The 18,476-nt window shown below is 42.1% G+C and overlaps 1 protein-coding gene across 7 annotated transcripts; it reads right to left on the bottom strand.

Moving 5' to 3' along the window:
• Positions 1-3,721: 3,721 nt before the first annotated feature.
• Positions 3,722-15,245, bottom strand: LOC100282373 (uncharacterized). Of its 7 annotated transcripts, XR_004853001.1 has the most exons (7): positions 14,658-15,245; positions 14,115-14,254; positions 13,226-13,399; positions 12,887-13,123; positions 11,074-11,227; positions 4,954-5,009; positions 3,745-4,042 (listed from the first exon to the last, which is right to left on the bottom strand). XR_004853001.1 is itself a non-coding variant. In XM_008663710.4 (6 exons), exons 1-5 carry the CDS (start codon positions 15,091-15,093, stop codon positions 11,120-11,122), a joined length of 1,095 nt encoding a protein of 364 aa, XP_008661932.1. In that variant the 5' UTR covers positions 15,094-15,245; the 3' UTR covers positions 3,756-4,042; positions 11,074-11,119.
• Between the last annotated feature and the right edge of the window lie 3,231 nt (positions 15,246-18,476).

Genomic DNA, 18,476 nt, shown 5'->3' with positions numbered 1-18,476 from the left:
TCGTAGAATGAATTTACCCCAAAATAGGGTTTTGGTGTTACAAATTCTACTTTTCAAACTTAAACTTATCTCAAAATTTTGAGTACAAAGGTAAAAATGCAAGAACTCCACCATGAGGTGCATATTTCTCTATCTATTTATTTTTGTTATTTGGCTAGCTTAATTCTATTCCATTCAACATTCAAAAGCATGAGAAACCCAATAATATCCAAAGGTTTCTGTCGGTACCCTAAATCAGGGGTACCCTCTCCTACAGCATGAAGACACCGCACCTAAGCGACGTCCCTGGCCACGCGGAGGATCGCGCCTGACCCCACCGGATGGGCAGGCCAAAGGGCGCCACGTGGCAGGGAAAGACACCACACCCCAGTGAGGCCGGACCCCCACAGAAGGACACCGGACCCCTATATACATACAAGTCTGGAGCCTCCGGGTAAGTCCGAACTCCCGCAGGGTCCCGGAATGAGAAGGACCCTAGTGTGTGCAGGGGTCCGGCGGTGACACATGTGCGGGCCTTGCCCTCCGCTTCCCGCTCAGGCGGAGGCCCGCTGCTTGTGGCCCATGACATAAGCTACCGGGCCGAACCAGACGAGAAGTCGTGCAGCCCCTGCATTTATTGAGGAAAAGACGCACCGCCTGCCACTACACTGACGGGCGACGTGCCCTCTCAGCATTTAATGCGTCTCGTCCCATCCGCTGGCAGGCGACATCAAGGTCATCCAGCAGGCGGCGCGCCTGCTGGGTCTACTGACAAACAGTGTGCTCGTGCCGGGCGGCGCACTATACTCATCTTCTCTTCCGCAAGAAGCTTCCCCTGCGCGCCAAGGATACGCAGACCTCGAGCGCCAGGGCACAAGAAGATTGCCTCGACAACAGATATTAGAGGATCCAAGCTATATATTCTTTATGTCCCTGGGCCCACATGTCGGGGCCCAGTCCTTTTGTGCATGCCCCCCTTCAGTTATAAAAGGGGAGGCATACGACGTTACAAGGGGGCGCTCAGACCTAGCTTTAGGCAGGGACTCATAAGGTCATACAAGCTCCCAAGCAATACATCACATAGCGGAGTATGGTATTACGCTCCGGCGGCCCGAACCACTCTAAACCCTCGCGTGCTCTCGTGAGTTGATCCACCAGCCTTGTAGCAAGCAAAACGCTTAGGCCCCTCCTCTCTTTAGGATTTAGGGCGGGTGTAATCTGCCACTCGGCTGGGAAGTTCTCCTCTCCGACATTTGGCTGCGCCACACTAGCAGACCATCTCCGCGCGGCGTCCTGGCCACCCAAGTTCCGGCCGCACCTGCCGGAAAAATACGACGGAACATCAAACCCGTCAGAGTTCCTGCAGGTGTACGTTACCGCCATCACGGCAACAGGTGGAAACACCACTGTGATGGCAACATACTTTCATGTGGCCTTGTCTGGATCTGACCGGACCTGGCTCATGAACCTCATCCCGGGATCAGTCTACTCCTGGGAAGAACTCTGTGCGCGGTTCGTCTACCGCACAGTCGGCTTCTAATAGAGTCGCATAGCGCACATACAAAAATAAAACATACACCAATAAATAAACATGCACCATTTCATAAACATACACCAATACATCATTAAACATACATTAACATATCACACTAATCACATTTTAAATTCGTCCTAATCGCGTAAATACTTATTAATTCAATTATAGCTATTATTGTGAGTCCTAAATGATGAATTTATGAGTGGGTGCAATAAATACAGTTTTAACTAGTATTAATATATTTTAACATCATCAATGAATTTAAATGATAATTATCGTCTTTAATACTAATAAATAAATTAATAGCTTTTTATCATTTTTAATTCTAACTCAAATTATTGAGTATAGCCAAAAATGAATTTAACATCCTAAAAATCCCTATAAATACTAATTGAACTTTTTATAACATGAGTGAGGTTATTTTGACATAAACTAGTATTTTGCTTACTCTAAAAATTTAAGTGTTAAATTTGCGAACATGTTTAATTGACTAGCAAAAATCTATTTTCCATCCTACTAATGATATTTTCTCCTTTCTTTATAAAAAGAAAATGTTAATAAAATAATTAGCTAAATCGTCTAGAATTCCTATATTATTTATATGACATGAGTTCTATACCATTTTCTAAATCCATTAAAATGAACCTACGACTATAATTCTCCAATTAGTTTCTAAAGTTTATTGTGACCAAATTTAACTACAAAAACTCCTATCTATTGTTTTTATCACCAACATGTGACTACTAAATCTATGTCATATTTTTCTAATCCAAAAATCAACGCATCGATTAACATGAATTATCACGGTACTAATAATCGCATGAATCTACCAAACAATTCCATAACGCATACTACCCAAAAAAGTTCAGTGGTAAACAAGGTATAAAGATGACCAATCTAGGGTGACCTATTGGGTCCCATCAAAATCAATCCTAAACATGCCAAAGTGATTATAGAGAACATTATTGGGTAAATAAAAGTAGTCAAGGTCACAACTTGCCTTCAATGAGCTCCTACTTAGTATTTTCCACCTACTGAGTACCGAGCTCCACATTTACTTGCTCATCTACTCGCAACAACACAAACAAACATGGCATAGGAGAAATTAACATCACATCAAATATAAGAACAGAATGCAAGATAATATTCTACACATCGTAAGAGATCACAGGTTCGAAAACCACTAAATTCGAAGTTACAGTTAGCAAGTTATGATTTTCCGAAAGACTAAAAGTTAGATATAAAACAAATTAAGTGCATAATTTTAATCTATGTTTCATAACAAAATAAAGTTATTAGGTGATAAACAATGTTATTATGAATATAATGCAACTGGAATGGTTCAATTTGGAGTGTTATTAAGGTTTGGGAATTAATTTCCATATAACAATTCATTTTCTGATTTGTTTTATTAAATCTGAAACCCTATTCGGACTGCGGGTACAAAAAGGTGAAAGCACAGGGTTTATTTTTATAAAAGTCAGGGCACAGATGTAACTATTTTTCACTAGCAGTGGACAGCGGGTTAATTCTTACAATTTTTAGGGGCTCTTTTACAAAATCTCTATGTCGAACGGGTACCGATCACCCAGAACCGTCCGATTCGGACAAACCGGCTCAGATTAAAAGCGGAGGGGCTCACGACGCCGGCGCACAGATCCGAGATCTAAGGTTTACATTTAAAGTAACTAGAATAGCTCGGGATCACCCGATCGAGGATCTACGGCTTGGATCAACCTAGCGAACCGGCATCTAAAATCTAATCTCGACCGCATACTGGCCAATCTATGGCCAGCGGTCATCGTCTCTCATCTGCTGGACCAGCACGGCGCGCTACCCACCCACGACGGTGTGCCATGCCGGAGACCCACAACCCCATCTCCCGGTGACAATCCACTGCCCTAGCTAGCGCAAAATGAAGCGGGTACGATAAGGAGCTACGTGGAGGGCTTCGTTGTGGGGATCCACGGTCATGGAAAGGGGCGATTCCACGGTGGAACACAACACCGGCGAGCAATTCCGAAGGCCCCGCGAGTCTAATTCGGGCGCGATGTGAACTTCTACTATTGTTCACTTGTTCTTAAATGTTGTAAATCAAAAACAAGGTAACACAATTATTAAACATTAAGGACCTTTGTCCTCGAAGCATTATCTCTTTTTGGATATAATGAACTTCAGACGAAGGTCATGAAGGAGACGTCGTCATTATTTATGAAAATAAGAATACATAGAGATAATATATGTAATTCATTCCTTCATATATGTATTTCATGATATATACATGAACACTAACAGAATTTATATTACATTGATATCTTCGGCTTGTTCGAAGGTGTTGACGCGAGAGCAATTACAATCTAGCGTGAACAATACAGGGGTACTGATCACCTATTTATAGGCACGAGATGCAACACGGATAAAAATACATTTATGACCTTAGTACATGTTCATAATCGTAGCCTAAATCATTAGGGATTAGCTAGTCTTTTCCTTCATGCGCCTCATCCTGTGGTAACTGTCCTTGACCTGGGGGATGTGAGTATAGCAAGGGTGAGCTCACATACATTCATCGCTCAATAAGTTGTGGGGAATAATATGCATGAACTTACAAAAAGTGGGAGCTCATGTGAAGTGTAAGGCTTACCAAAGAGTATGGTTAAAGCTGAGCATTGCTTTTAAAGTTTGTCAAAATTTTATTAACAGTTACTAGGTATAAGTAGATACCAACCCAATTAAATAAGAGATCAAATTAATAACAACATCCACAATGCAATGCATATGACAAATTAAGTTTAATTCCATAAGTTAATCATGTGAGTGTCCGAGCCGCTCATAACCGTGAGCACGGCTGATATACCAGTTTTACACTCTACAGAGGTTGCGCATCTTTACCCACAAGTCGTGTTATCCATTTGCCATGGGGTTGTACGAACCCCATACACCTCTACCAAGGAAGCGAGGCAGGGTAGCACTACGTTGTCTTTCCAAAGTTCCACTAGTTCAAGAAAACCCGCTACAGATTCAGGAAGAAGGAAGCATTGGAATCCCTCGTCCGAAAAGCTTTACAGACAGTTTGACCCGAGGATCTCCCTATACTGTGCAGCGACGCCTCCCCGCTTGCCCTTAACCGGGTAAGGTAATCTCTCCCTAGCTTTCCTAATTACTTGGTCAAGGACGTCCCATTCCACCCTTGTGGTAGCACTGTTGTCCCAGGTGGTTCTCCATGTTTCAATTGGAACATGATCATAATAAAATATTAGTTTCCCAAAACCAGGTAGAACAATAGCAAATTTATCCAATAATTCATCTGTTTCCAAGGTGGGGGATAAAAAATGCTAGGGAAACCTATTAGGTCTCATCAAATTAACCTGAGCATGTCACAGTGATTAACGACGAACTTTATTAGATAAAAAGATGTGATCAAGAGCATAACTTGCCTGAGACTCCAGATTCCAGGCACCAAGATGATCTTCAGTTTCTCGTGACCTCACAGCTATTCAAAGCAATACAAATAAACATGGTATAGCCAAAATTAACATAACACCAAACATAAGCACAAACTGTATAATAATATTCTACGCGATGCTACGGGATCGTGGGTTCAAGAATTACTAGAATCGAAGTTACGATTATAAAGATATAATTTTCTGAAGATTTGCATGATTAAATATTAAACTATATTATAAATTAGTTAATATACATCATATAAGAAATTATACTCTAAATAATTAATTTAGCTTTAATCCAGATTATAACTTGTTCGATCCAAGGACAGTTCGACCCGAGGACCTCCCTATACTCTGAAGCGACGCCTCCCCGCTTACCCCTAACCGGGTAATGTAATCTCTCCCTGGCTTTCTTAATTACTTGGTCAAGGACGTCACATTCCACCCTTATGGTAGCACTGTTGTCTCAGATGGTTCTCCATGTTTCAATTAACAATATGATCTTATCATGAACAATACTTAAACAACAACATAATTGGAATATGATCAGAATAAAATATTAGTTTCCCAAAATCAGGTAGAGCAATAGCAAATCTATCCAATAATTCATCGGTTTGCAAGGTGGGGGATAAACAATACTAGGGAAACCTATTAGGTCCCATCAAATTAACCTGAGCATGTCACAGTGATTAACGGCGAACATTATTAGATAAAAAGGAGTGAACAAGGGCACAACTTGTCTGAGACCACATTCCAGGCACCAAAATGATCTTCAGATTCTCGTGACCTCACAGCTATTCGAAGCAATACAAACAAACATGGTATAGCCAAAATTAACATCACACCAAACATAAGCACAAACTGTATAATAATATTGTACGTGATGCTACGAGATCGTGGGTTCAAGAATTACTAGAATCGAAGTAACGGTTATACAGATACGATTTTCTAAAGATTTGTGTGATTAAATATTAAACTATATTATAAATTGGTTAATATACATCATATAAGAAAATAGACTCTAAATAATTAATTTAACTTTAATCCAGATTATAACTTGTTTTAGAAATCATATTATAGTCAAATTATAATTATAGACATGTCAACCCTGATTAGTAAAGTAAATCTACTACTAAAAAAGTAAACAAATATTTAACTATAAAAGTATGTGATACAGTGTAAATAACGTTGCTACTGCGTAGGAAATTTTATTACGAAGCTAACGCAATTGGAACGGGTCAAATCGGGGTTAAAACATAGGAGATATGGATTACACAAGTTTCTGGATTTATTCTTCTACTAAAAACCGTTTTCTAGATTTATTTATATGAATTATTAAAGCTTAAGGACCATGGTTTGAGCTTTTAAGGAATCCAGGGACTAAATCAGAAGAACTCAGACCTATATGTAATGTTTCTATACTCAGTACGGACGGTGGGTTGATTTACCAAAATCCCAGGGGCTCATTTGCAAATTGGCGAGGCGGCTTACACACGGTCGTGATCCCGTCGCTGGATCCAAAACGAAGAGTTCAGATTAGATCACGAAGGGGTATGGGACAGGGACCATGGAATCACAGATCGACAGCCACGATCAACACACGTGAATCGTTATTCCCTTTCCAATCCAGCCCGTCCACGTAGAGATCAACGGCCCATAACAATCCGTCGCACGTTTTAATCTCCACCGTTCACCAGAAACCGACGGCATCTAGGTTATCACCCACCTCGGGGGGCGAAGACGGCGACGCGCACGCGTCCCCCGCGACGGAGGCCATGGCTAGACCGCACCATTCACCGATGTCGGGCCCGAAATTCTAATCTGAGTTATGCTATACGTAGATAAGACATAGGGGAACTAGATGAGGGGCTCCTTACCGATTTCTACGTTGCGCAATATTCTGCCCACGGTATAGGCGGCTCCGCGGCAGAGCGCGCGCTCTGGCGAGCGCCCCCGAAAAGACCAGCCCCCAACATCCCAGGGCGAGGGCATTACCACCCTCCTGGGACACGGTGAAGCCCCTAGATCCCGACCGAGGATGGCTCCAACCAAAGTAGCTTGTGGCGGCTCCATTAGCCCTCTCCTTCCTCACGGCGATGGTAGCCGGGCCCTAGGTTACCGACGCAAGGTGGATGTGATGGAAGGGTTAGCGGTGCACGAGATTTATATCCCCCCGACCCCGAGCCCAACCAAATTTGTTGCGGCAACTCAGGAGAAAAACTTGGCGACCATTTTGGTGTTTTGTTCGCTATGGTGGTGCTCGAATTCGGAGCATGAAGAAGGGTCTGGCGACGTGTCCCCACCAGTGAGCGGGTGGTCGAGGATGTATGAGGCGCGTAGGATAGCCCTGGCTTGTCGGGCCCGCCTTGCGGTGAAACAGGAAAATGCTGGCGTGCGGGGCCCAGGTGACAGTGGTGTGGTGTGCGCGCGGAGCCGGGCTGAGGAAGGCTGGTAGAGTGGGCCGACCAGGGTAATTCGGCCCATGTGGCAGGTTTTTTTCTTTTCTTTTAATTCCCTTTCTATTTTAGCTTTCATTTTCAATTTAATTCTAGGTTTTGAAATTCAAGCTCCAATTAAGATGCAGCAAACAAAATATTCCCAGCATGATGCAATAATGTTTTATTATTTATTTTATTATTTTGAATAATATTGATGCTTAATTCATGAAAGCGAGAAGAAAATAATTCACTCATTAACAATTGAAAATCATTATGTTTATTAAAAGATTTTAAATTTTAATCTCTGGTTTGAGACCTAAATCTAACTTTGACAATTCAAAATATAATACTGACATATACTTATTTTCAAGAAATAATTTCTAAACTAATAAAAATCCTTATTTACGACATTTATTTAGAACTAAAAAATCTTTTTAATAAAATAAGGAGTTGTGTTGTGTTCCTAATGATTGGGAGCTATGCTGATGCCTTTGAATATGATTTCTCCTGTCTTCGCTTGAGCTAGGATTATGGATCGTCCTGACATGCCTTGGGTAGAGTCTTCCTCCGAAGCCCCTGGTCATCTCAGAGTATATGTAGGCTTCTTCCCGTCTTTGCCAGAAGTCATTGTCGGCTCTGATGTACTCGTCCATCTTCTGTAGAAGGTTCTCCAAAGTTTGCAGGGGCATCTTGACGAAATACTGCGCAGTTGGTCCTGGTCGAAGTCCCTTGATCATGGCTTCGATAACAATCTCATTTGGCACCGTTGGTGCCTAAGCTCTAAGACGCAGAAACCTTCAGACATACTCTTGCAAGTATTCCTCGTGGTCTTGTGTGCATTGGAATAAAGCTTGAGCAGTCACTGGCTTCGTCTGGAAACCCTAGAAGCTGGTGACTAGCATATCCTTCAACTTCTGTCACGACGTGATTGTTCCCGGCCGAAGAGAAGAATACCATGTTTGTGCCACACTTCTGACTGACATGACGAAGGACTTTGCCATGACAGCGGTGTTGCCACCATATGATGATATGGTTGCTTTGTAACTCATGAGGAACTGTTTTGGGTCAGAATGCCCGTCGTACATGGGGAGTTGTTACAAAGGCGCGAAGGCCATGGAATTGGTTGGCTTACACATAAAATTTTCTCAGGTTGTCTACATTCCACGAATGCTCGATGTCTTCTTTGGATTGTGTTGTGAGTCTGTAGGTGTTCGGAGACAATTTTTCTCTTGACGATGAAAGGCCCCTGCCATTTAGGCTCGAGTTTACCTCGGGATTATGTTTTGTTGGTTCTGATGAGGACGAGGTCCCCTTCATCAACCTCTTTAGGAGTAACAGTGTTGTCCCGCCAGGCCTTTGTTTGTGCTTGATATCTATTTAATGCTTCAAGGGCGGTCACACGATCCCCATCGAGGTCCTTTGTTGTTGACTCGTCGATATCTGGTGTAGCTGTGGTGCTTGTTCGTGGTGATCCGAACTTTAGCTCTTGCGGAGTCATGGCTTCGGATTCGTACATTAATCTGAAAGGGGTGAATCCGGTGGCCCGGGATTCTGTTGTGTTGAGTGCCCAGATGACTTCGGGTAGTTGCTCGGCCCACTTGCCCTTTTTGTTATCCAGAAGTCTATTCTTTATAACACTGAAAATTTTCCCGTTGTCACGTTCTACTACCTGTTGGATTGTGGGTGGTAGACAGACGCGAACACTGCCTTCGTGCCGATGGAGTTGCAGAATTCCCTGAAGTCTTGATCGTCGAATTGTTTGTTGTTGTCTACTGTCAACTCGGACGAAACTCCAGAGCGACATACAATGTTTAGAAAAACTTATGCGTTGTCTTCGATGTTATTGTTGACACAGCTCTGGCTTCGATCCACTTAGTGAAGTATTCGACTACGACGAAAGCAAATTTGAGGTTGCTCTGGGCAATGGTCCGACGATATCGAGGCCCCAACGATGTAGTGGCCAGGTGTGTGCGATGAGCTTTGTAAATTACGAGGGATACCCGTTCGAGGTGAGAATTTTTGGCACGCCTCGCACGAGCGGACCACTCTGTTGGCTACGCACACAATGGCTGACCTGTAGAAACCTTATCACATGGCCTTAGCAGCGAGAGCCCTAGGTCCCGAGTGTGATCCGCATGTTCCTCTTTGGACCTCGCGAAGGAGTTTTATGCCTTCGACTTCTGTGATGCATTTGAGCATGGGTTGGGTTATTCCCTTCTTGTATAATTATCAGTCGATCACTGTGAAGTCATAGCTTCTATGTTTCAACCTTTTGACTTCGCTTTGGTTAGAGGGGTGATGGTGACCTTGAAGGTATAAGGTGATGGATACCCACCAGTCTTCGATCATTATCAGATGTACTATTCTACAGCTGTCGAGATCTTGTGTTATCTGGGGTTTCTTAGCATCATTTTCCACGGTCACAAACATACCCTATTGTTATACACAAATAGGCAAGTAGCCTGAACTGAGCAGATGTAAATCATATTTCAATGCACTAGAACTAATAGTTGGCTACTAAAATTAGCTGAAGACATTCAAACAGTCTAGCTAGCTAATAGTTTAGCAAAACTATTAGCTACTTTTAGCAAATTAGATAAAAATTAGATAGTTATTTGTTAGCTAGCTAATTATATTAGTAATTTGTTAGGCAACTAAGGGGGTGTTTGAATGCACTACAAGTAATAGTTAGTTGGCTAAAATTTGTTAGTGGAATTAGCTAGCTAATAAATAACTACCTGACTATTAACTAATTTACCAAAAATAGCTAATAGTTGAACTATTAGCTAGGGTGTTTGGTTGTTTCAACTAATTTTAGTCACTAACTATTAGCTCTAGTGCATTCAAACACCCCCTAATTATTAGTTCTAGTGCATTCAAACTAGGGGTAGAAACGAGCCGAGCCTAGCTCGGCTCACCCATCTGGCGAGCTTGCAAGATCGGCTCGGCTCGCACCTAGCTCGCGAGCCGACTCGCCGAGCCAACGAGCCTACCCATAAATGTAGATCTGCTCTCTAAATTATAATATAAAATCTTAAAAATATTTTAAATTAGTAAAATTGATATATCACTAATATAATATAGATAATAGATTAATTGTGTATAGTAATCTCAAATAACATAAATTAATTATCAACCACTAACTATGATTTTATATAAGAAATTGTTGTTGGATCGAGCCACGAGCCAGCTCGCGAGCTGGCTTGCTCTTTTCACGAACCACAAAATAGGCTCGGCTCGAGCTCGTTCTAAACGTCGAGCCGAGTTGCTACGGGCCCGAGCCAGCTCGTTGAGCTCGAGCTTTTTTTGTAGCCCTAATTCAAACACTCCTACTCGGCGATATTATCCTACCAAATAGTCATGCAGGGTTTTTTTACTGCCAATACTAAATATGTACGGCTCACGCTTGCTAAAAATGTATTAGAGCATCATCACAACTGAATCGGGCAAATGATTTTTGTGCAGGCAAAATTAATTATGTTCCATGTTCTCACAGCACATGAGAACACCAAACTCTGCCAAACATCGCTGCACATTCGCATGGATGCAGACTTTTATTACCTGCAACAGCGAACATTGAATTTTGACACAAGCTGCTGATTATTAGTACATGTTTCTAAAAACTCGACCTGCGTGGGTAAGACAGCCTCGATCATTATATTAAGAATAATACCTTCTAATCCCTTGACGCAGCACAAGCTAAAGCACTAGCCGAAATGTCAGTGACCAACAAGCAGAAGTTTGAGCAATGCCATCCTTATGTAGAGGCCATTCTTAGCCTGCCTAAAATATGCAGCTCTTTGATCACTATCAACTTCTACTGTGATCTGTGAAAAAATGATCTCATTTAGATTTGTTGGTTTGCATTGTACTGCACTGACAAATTTAGCAACAAACATCAAAGAAAAAATGCAAAGAGCACATCAACTTCATGTCCAACAAGTTATAACCAAGATCGTTGAACACACAGTAACTACCATAGTTATTTCATCAGTTTTGTGGTAAATGTAAGTAGTTCTCCCGATGTTAAATGATTTTGTATTGCACTTCTGTGAAAAAAAATTGCACTATAATGGCGCTAAGAAAGTGAAAAAGGTCCAACCATCAACTTCTCCAAATCTCAATGTGGTTTCCAGCCAACTTCTAGATACTCATACCAACTATTGACTATTCTAAAGATCCATAGTCAGACATCTGTTGGAACCAGCTGCGGGGCAATCTTGTGGCTAAGCAGCTTCCAAGTTTACATGTCCACTAAAGACCAGTTTGTAGTAGTGGTAATTGTGCTGTTACATGCTATGCTGAATTTATTTTTAAAGTTGCTGTTGAAAGCATTTGTCAAAAAAAAATAGCATCTTGTTCAGGAAACTACAATTTTAGGCTATCCCCAGCAGCTCCCCTATATCATCTCCTATTTCAAACTTCACTCTGAAACAATGTCATCTACGGTGCAAATCTCCTATTTTCCACGATCTACTGATGACAACCTAACTAGTTAGAACAACTACAAAAGCTTTGTAAATTAACTCGCAATTTAAGTTTTTCGGCAAAAAGAAAAAAAAACTCCAACAACTTTGGAAAAAAGAACTTAAAAACAAGAACTTGCTAAAACTCCTCACAACTCATCACTTCCCGTGCTGGATAGGAAGCATGTATCTCCCTCAGCAGTCAGCACCCGGGGTTTCATTGGCTTCTAACGTGTTTTTCTCTATTTTGGCACGAGACTATGGAGTTTCTGACCTCTGCACCAGCCGCCCCTTGAAGGTAAATAGCCCTAGAAAAATCTAGTCACCACCTAGCATCGCCTGGCTACACCCGGCCACCATCTGACCAGCCATGGCCGCAATCTGGGTGGTTCCAGCCACACCCAGCCGGCCACCAGCGCCTGGCCGCCCACAGCCAGACGTGGCCACACCCAGCTATGCCAGGCAGCTGTGCTGGCCACACCCAGCCAGCTGCGGCTGGCCCTGGGCTCTGGCAGGGACAATCCTGATCTGGCTACGGCCAGACAGGTCTGGCTGCTCCTGTCTGTTTTTTTTCCTCAAAAACTGGCTGCTCCTGTCTGTTGTCAAGAATTTCAGGATGATTACCATTATTTCAATACTAATATCGCATACAAAATTCATGTATATGTGCATTGGTCGACGAAAAATGCTTTAAGTTTTATGTTGCAAATTGTTTTACATGTGAAATAGTTTTGTAGATTGATAAACAGTAGATTCATGTGGATGGCAAATTGTTTTTCATGTGTTGTTCGATTGTTCCATTTTTGGTTGATGAACAGTACATTTATGTGTGAAGTGGCATTATGTTTTTTATATTGCAACTTGATTTGCCATCCCATAAATACATTTTGCCATTTAGTTCATCTATTGTGCATCTGGTCATGCGAACAACAAACTACACCTCGCTGGGGAAATGGGTTACTACGAAGGAAAATAATGGATACTGTTAAAATTATTCCATTGATAATGACAATTTCGAACCTCATCAAGCCTTGGAAGGGGATGCATGATGACAGCATGTTTTGGCAGCACATCTAAGACCTTTTTATCCACGATGTACTTGCCACGAGCAGCTTCATAAAGGTCAATCCTCTCACCAAATCTTTCTTTTTGAATACGTGTTTGATAAATAACATCACACTTGGATGCCACCTCCAACAAATCTGAACTTTCTTCCCATTCAACACCTTTGGAATTTAAGTAGTTCTTGATATCATCCTTCGGACAGAATATAAACAAGCACAATTTCATTTATTCTGTATGGATAAAAAAGAAGATAAATGAAACAAAATCAAAGATATTTTTAAAAAAGACTAATACCTTCATTTTAACAACATCAGGAGATACAAAGTATATCTTAATGTTCTGGTACTTAGCAATCAAGTAAGCCAGAGAACGAACTGTCCTCCCATTAGCAAGGTCACCAACCAAACCAAGTTTAATTCCATCTAGTGTGCCAATTTCTCTCTTTATTGTGTACACATCCAACAAAGCCTGAAATTGCAAGTGAGAAATGATATTGTAAAATTTTCAAACAAAAGATAGATGCAACACAAAAGGTATTTGAGCAAGTTGGTATACAAATATAGAAATGCACTCCAGCGAGTATGACTGACTTTAGTTATCATCAAGAAGCAGCAGATACTTGGGTATTCCATATGAACCATTGGGTAAATGACTAAAAGCAATCTGTAGCATGTTCTGTGAATATTTTTGCTGATTTGTCAGAAGAAATTCTTGCAGGTGTAGAATATACCATCAGGAAGTTCCAACACAATGAAACCATAGTTAATTTATAAACAAATGGCACAAAGAATATGCAGTACATATGTATCCGTCCAGTGCGACATCATATAACAAAATACATAATGGACCATCAGACAGGTCCAGAAGCAGACGTGAAGAAAATGCTATAAGAGTATCCAGACTAAACCCTTGCTCGAGTGTCCATCCTCAAGTCCAAGTGCACCTTCCTATCCTTTTTATCCTTGCAAAGTACCCAAACATCAAAATATCCATCCAACAGGTCACTGACGCTTGTGAATATATTTGCAACATCCCAACCAATTGCTAGACCATCATTCAAAAAATCCATTTTTTACATGCTGTCATTTTTTACCTCCTGTCTCAGAATCTAACCCCCAAGGATGACAATTGACGACACTTCTTAAAGTGAGACAGGAGGGAAGATCAGAAAGTGAACATTTACCTGGGTTGGATGTTGCCCTGGTCCATCACCTGCATTAATAACAGGAATATTTGCAGTATCTGCTGCTTTCCTTGCAGCTCCACTTTCAAAATGTCTCAGTACAATAATATCGGAATAACCCTCAACGGTTCTTATGGTATCTGCATCATGGATACACATGGTTAGTGACCTGGAATTCGCTCAAGATACGGAAAATGGTAAAAATTGATCCAAATTGCAAATTAAGAACAAATTTAATTTCTACAACTGACAAGGTAATCCACTACGTCATTTTCCTTTGTTTTCGATTAAATCCAGTTCTGATCTCAAATTTGACTGGAACTTTGAGTGAAATGGAAATTTGGCAATTGCTAACTGGCAGAAAGCTTGGCATGCTCGTTTCCACACCTACTCGAGTGTGCTCAGGCACCACCGACTCTCAACAGCATCCATAATGCAATTGAGACACCGACTTGTCCACGCAAACAACCCCCTCGTCGTCACCGATGCATACATAATTTAACCTACTGTATTAAACAAAGCAGCTGAAGCTCAACAGCTCACCTTCGAGTGTCTCCCCCTTGGCGGCGGAAGAGAACTCGCGCGCATTCTCGGTGGTGACGACCTCCCCGCCGAGCCTCCGCATAGCAGCCTCGAAGGAGAGGCGCGTGCGCGTGGAGGGCTCGTAGAAAAGCGTGGCCATGAGGTACCCCTCGAGGACGCGGCTGGGGGCGCCGTGGGAACCCCTCTCCACGGCCTCCATCTCCCGCGCCACCTCGAAGATCTCGTTCAGCGCGTCCCGGTCGAACTGCTGCGCCTCGATCACGTCGCCCAGGCGCGTGGTGACCTGGTGGTGCTGCTGCAGCGCAGGGGAGGTGGCAGCGCCGCTGCGCAGGCGAGGGGCGGAGGAGGGCGTGAGGGACAGATGGGGGCTGCGGTGGGAGGACGAAAAAAGAGAGAGGTGGGGCCGCGGGAGGGCGGCGCGAGCGGCGGCGGCCATGGGCGCGGTTAAGCGAGGCGGCGGGAGCTAGGGAGGGTTTAGGGTTCAGCCGTTTTTTGGAGGACCAGGGGGCGGCGGCGGGACCGCGGGAGCTCGCTAGCTGCCGTTGTTTGGTTGGAGTTATGAGGACAGAGAACCTGTTCCATGCTGAGTAAGGCCTTGTTCGTTTGTGTCGGATTGCACTCGGAATCGTTGCAGCTAGTCAAAGTTTATATAAATTAGAGAAGCAATCCGGTTAGGAATCGTTCCGACCCACCAATTCGACACAAACGAACAAGGCCTAAGGGTGTTTCGGACTGCTCTCCTCTTTAAATCCCAACTCTTCAGTGTATAGCGGCTCTCTACTTTAGAGTTTAACAATATTTTCATATGTTTGACTTGTAATTTTGTTCCAATCTTAAAAAAATGAGATTTTGTTGAAAAACTCTATTACATTAGGATGATGCTGTATTTACGATTTTTTCAAGTATAAAAATTATTAAAGAGAAGTACAAAACATTATAAAAAGAAAAACATAAATTAACGTTTGGCTCAATCGTTTTCTTTTGACGTTCCATCAATGTCTGCTTCACCGTTGTCGATACTGGATTTCAATCCCCTGAAGATATTAAAAATCAAGGCAACATAAGTGGATACGAACCTTGATTCTTAAATTATCACTTCTCTGAAATGTTAGCTTAGAGGACCAAGGTTTATATACGAAACAGTATTGAATAAAATGACAATAAATAGTGAAGTATGAAACCTATCTCATATCTTTATTTCATTCTTCCTTATATTCAACGAAATTACAAACATACTTTCGACTTCTCTATGTGAGAAAAATTATGAAGATTTTTTGAAGGCTAAGCAATACAAAGCTAAAGGTCCTTCAGATATAATCTTATACATGACATTGTTCATCTATTTATAAGAGAGGTAAACAGTCCCGTACAGAATTTGTAAACCCTAAAAGTTGGTCCTACAAGTCTAAGAAGTTTTTTTATAAAAGAGAGGAATACTGGGAATTTGTTTTAGTGTGTGAATTCTTGCATTTGAGATATGTTCATTCAAAAGAGTCCTAAACAAACTATCCTTATACAAAATAAAAAATTTAGATTTATACTCACTAAAATATTTAAGATGACATATTAGAAAATGTTTTCTAGAATAATATATTTTGTATATATGAGTTCCATATTGAAAAGCAATCGGTTAATAAATAAGGTAAATAATAAGATGAATAAAATGAAACCTGCATTTCATGCTGGAATTTATTGTTTGTGCATTTAACCTCGAATGTGGAATTCAAAACCCAATTCAAATTCGAATAAACTAAAACGAAAATAGAAAAGATGAAAGAAACGGAAGTAGAAAAGAAAAAAAGAAAAATGACATCTGCATGGGCCGAAACACACCTTCCCGGCCCATTACCTCGCACCATCGGCCCATTGCCGCACTGTCAGGCGGGACCTTCGTTCTAGCCTGCGCTCCCCACATGCACTGACAGACGGGGCCAGGATGTTAGCCCCAGCCCCCACTAGCTGAATCGCTGCGCGTGGGCCCACCCAGATGGACCCCCCCATACCACGTGCTCCCGCCTCGACACTGACCGGTGGACCCTATCGCTAATCCAACCCCACGCGCCCCTGCCCGGTCTCCTGTGTCCACCTTGTGGGCCCGCTAGAACAGCATTATAGATCTTCTCCCACGCAATCCTAACAAACTCCTGTGGTTCGCAGATCTCGTTGCGACCACCTCACCAAGCATCGCCCCACTTCGCTGCTCTAAAAGTCAAGCCACCACGACCCCTTCCCTCCTCCCATCCAAGACAAGGGCATTGAGAGGTCTTTCCCCATCGAGAGCTGAGAGAACTGGGAGAGCTTCGAGCCGCCGCACCTGCTTGCGGTCTGCAACACCAATCGGGGCCCTGGTGGTGGATAAGGGGCGATGCGTGCACATATAGAACCTGGTTAGGGCACCGTTGGGCGTGAAGGACCGGAACGTCGCCGCAAATTCCTCGTCGGACCATTGGGACCGCCGTGATTAGCGGTGTGCCAAGTACTGGCATCTCCGAGGCTTCCACTATTAGTGAGTAACACCCCGATTGTTTGGTTTATTGCACCTAAGGGCCATATAGTGTATCTCCGGCGAGCTCGCTGTCGTGAAGGGCACGACACCATTAATTAGACCGCGGTAGGCATAGGGGAACATCACTGGTTGTTGGATCATTCATGGGCGAGCTAGATTAGATAATTGATACCCCTTCATCGCGTTAAATGTTATTCGTTGGTTCATGATCCGATGGATCCGATTCATGGGTGGTGTGGCAGATGTGCGGCCTTAGATCCAGAATCTGACGGCTTGCATGGTGCGGTGAGTGCATATTGATCCGATCTAATCTAGAGCATAGGTTTCATATTGAACGACTACCGATGGAGCTTACCCCTTCGATCGCCCGGATTTGCAAAAGAATCCCTAAAATCTTAGGAATGAACCCGCAGTCCCCTTGTATTCCAAGATCATTACTCGGAGGTCCTGAATTTGGCACCAAACACCCTGTAGACCATAATCGTTGGTTAAACTAAATAAAAATCGGGAAAATGATTTATAGTATAGAAATAAATCCAATAATCTTAGCTAAATCATAACTTGCACGTTTTAGCTCCGATTTAACTCGTTCCAGTTGAGTTAACTTCGCAATAAAGTTTCTCATGTTGTAACAACATTATTTGTAACATGTCACATGCTTTTATATTTAGATGTTTATTTACCCTATATATCGTAGGTTAAACTTTCCAATCAAAGTAATATGTGTATAATTATAAATTGAATAGAAGATAATCTCTAATTAAGATGATATCTAATGCACATCTCACATGATCTATAAATCAACTAATAATCTAGTTTTTCATAGTTAGCACCTAAAATTTCATAGAACTATATATTTTCAACTATAACTCCGATTTTAGTGGTTCTCGAGTCTGCGATCTCGTAGCGACATGTAGAACATTATTATGAAGTATGTCCTCATGTTTGGTGTGATGTTAATTTCTCCTATACAATGTTTGTTTGTATTGTCGCTAGTAGACGAGCAAGTAATCGAGGAGCCCGGAGCAAAACAGGTTAAAGATTCTGAGCAGGAGCTCGCAGATGGCAAGTTGTGCCCTTGATCACTCTTCTTTACCCAATAATGTTCATGTTAATCACTGTGACATGGTCAGGTTAACTTCATGGGACCTAATAGGCTATCCTAGTTTAGTTTACTCTATACCTTGCTTACCACTAAACTATTGGGTAGTATCTGTTATTGCTCTATGTGGTTTTGGGTATTATGATACATATTATTCATTTTCATGTTTTATCATTGTTACGGGATTATTTATTATTCATGATAAGATTAT

The sequence above is a fragment of the Zea mays genome, chromosome 10 (genome assembly GCF_902167145.1).
Source record: "Zea mays cultivar B73 chromosome 10, Zm-B73-REFERENCE-NAM-5.0, whole genome shotgun sequence".
Classification (NCBI taxonomy): Eukaryota; Viridiplantae; Streptophyta; class Magnoliopsida; order Poales; family Poaceae; genus Zea; species Zea mays.
This window is presented reverse-complemented; position numbering and strand designations above follow the sequence as displayed.

Coding starts and splice junctions, on each gene's coding strand:
- LOC100282373 (XM_008663710.4), bottom strand. CDS start 15,093: ATGGCCGCCGCCGCTCGCGCCGCCCTCCCGCGGCCCCACCTCTCTCTT. Junction 14,255..14,657: donor CAAGGGGGAGACACTCGAAG/GTGAGCTGTTGA, acceptor TCCATGATGCAG/ATACCATAAGAACCGTTGAG. Junction 13,124..13,225: donor CTGATGTTGTTAAAATGAAG/GTATTAGTCTTT, acceptor TTCTGTCCGAAG/GATGATATCAAGAACTACTT.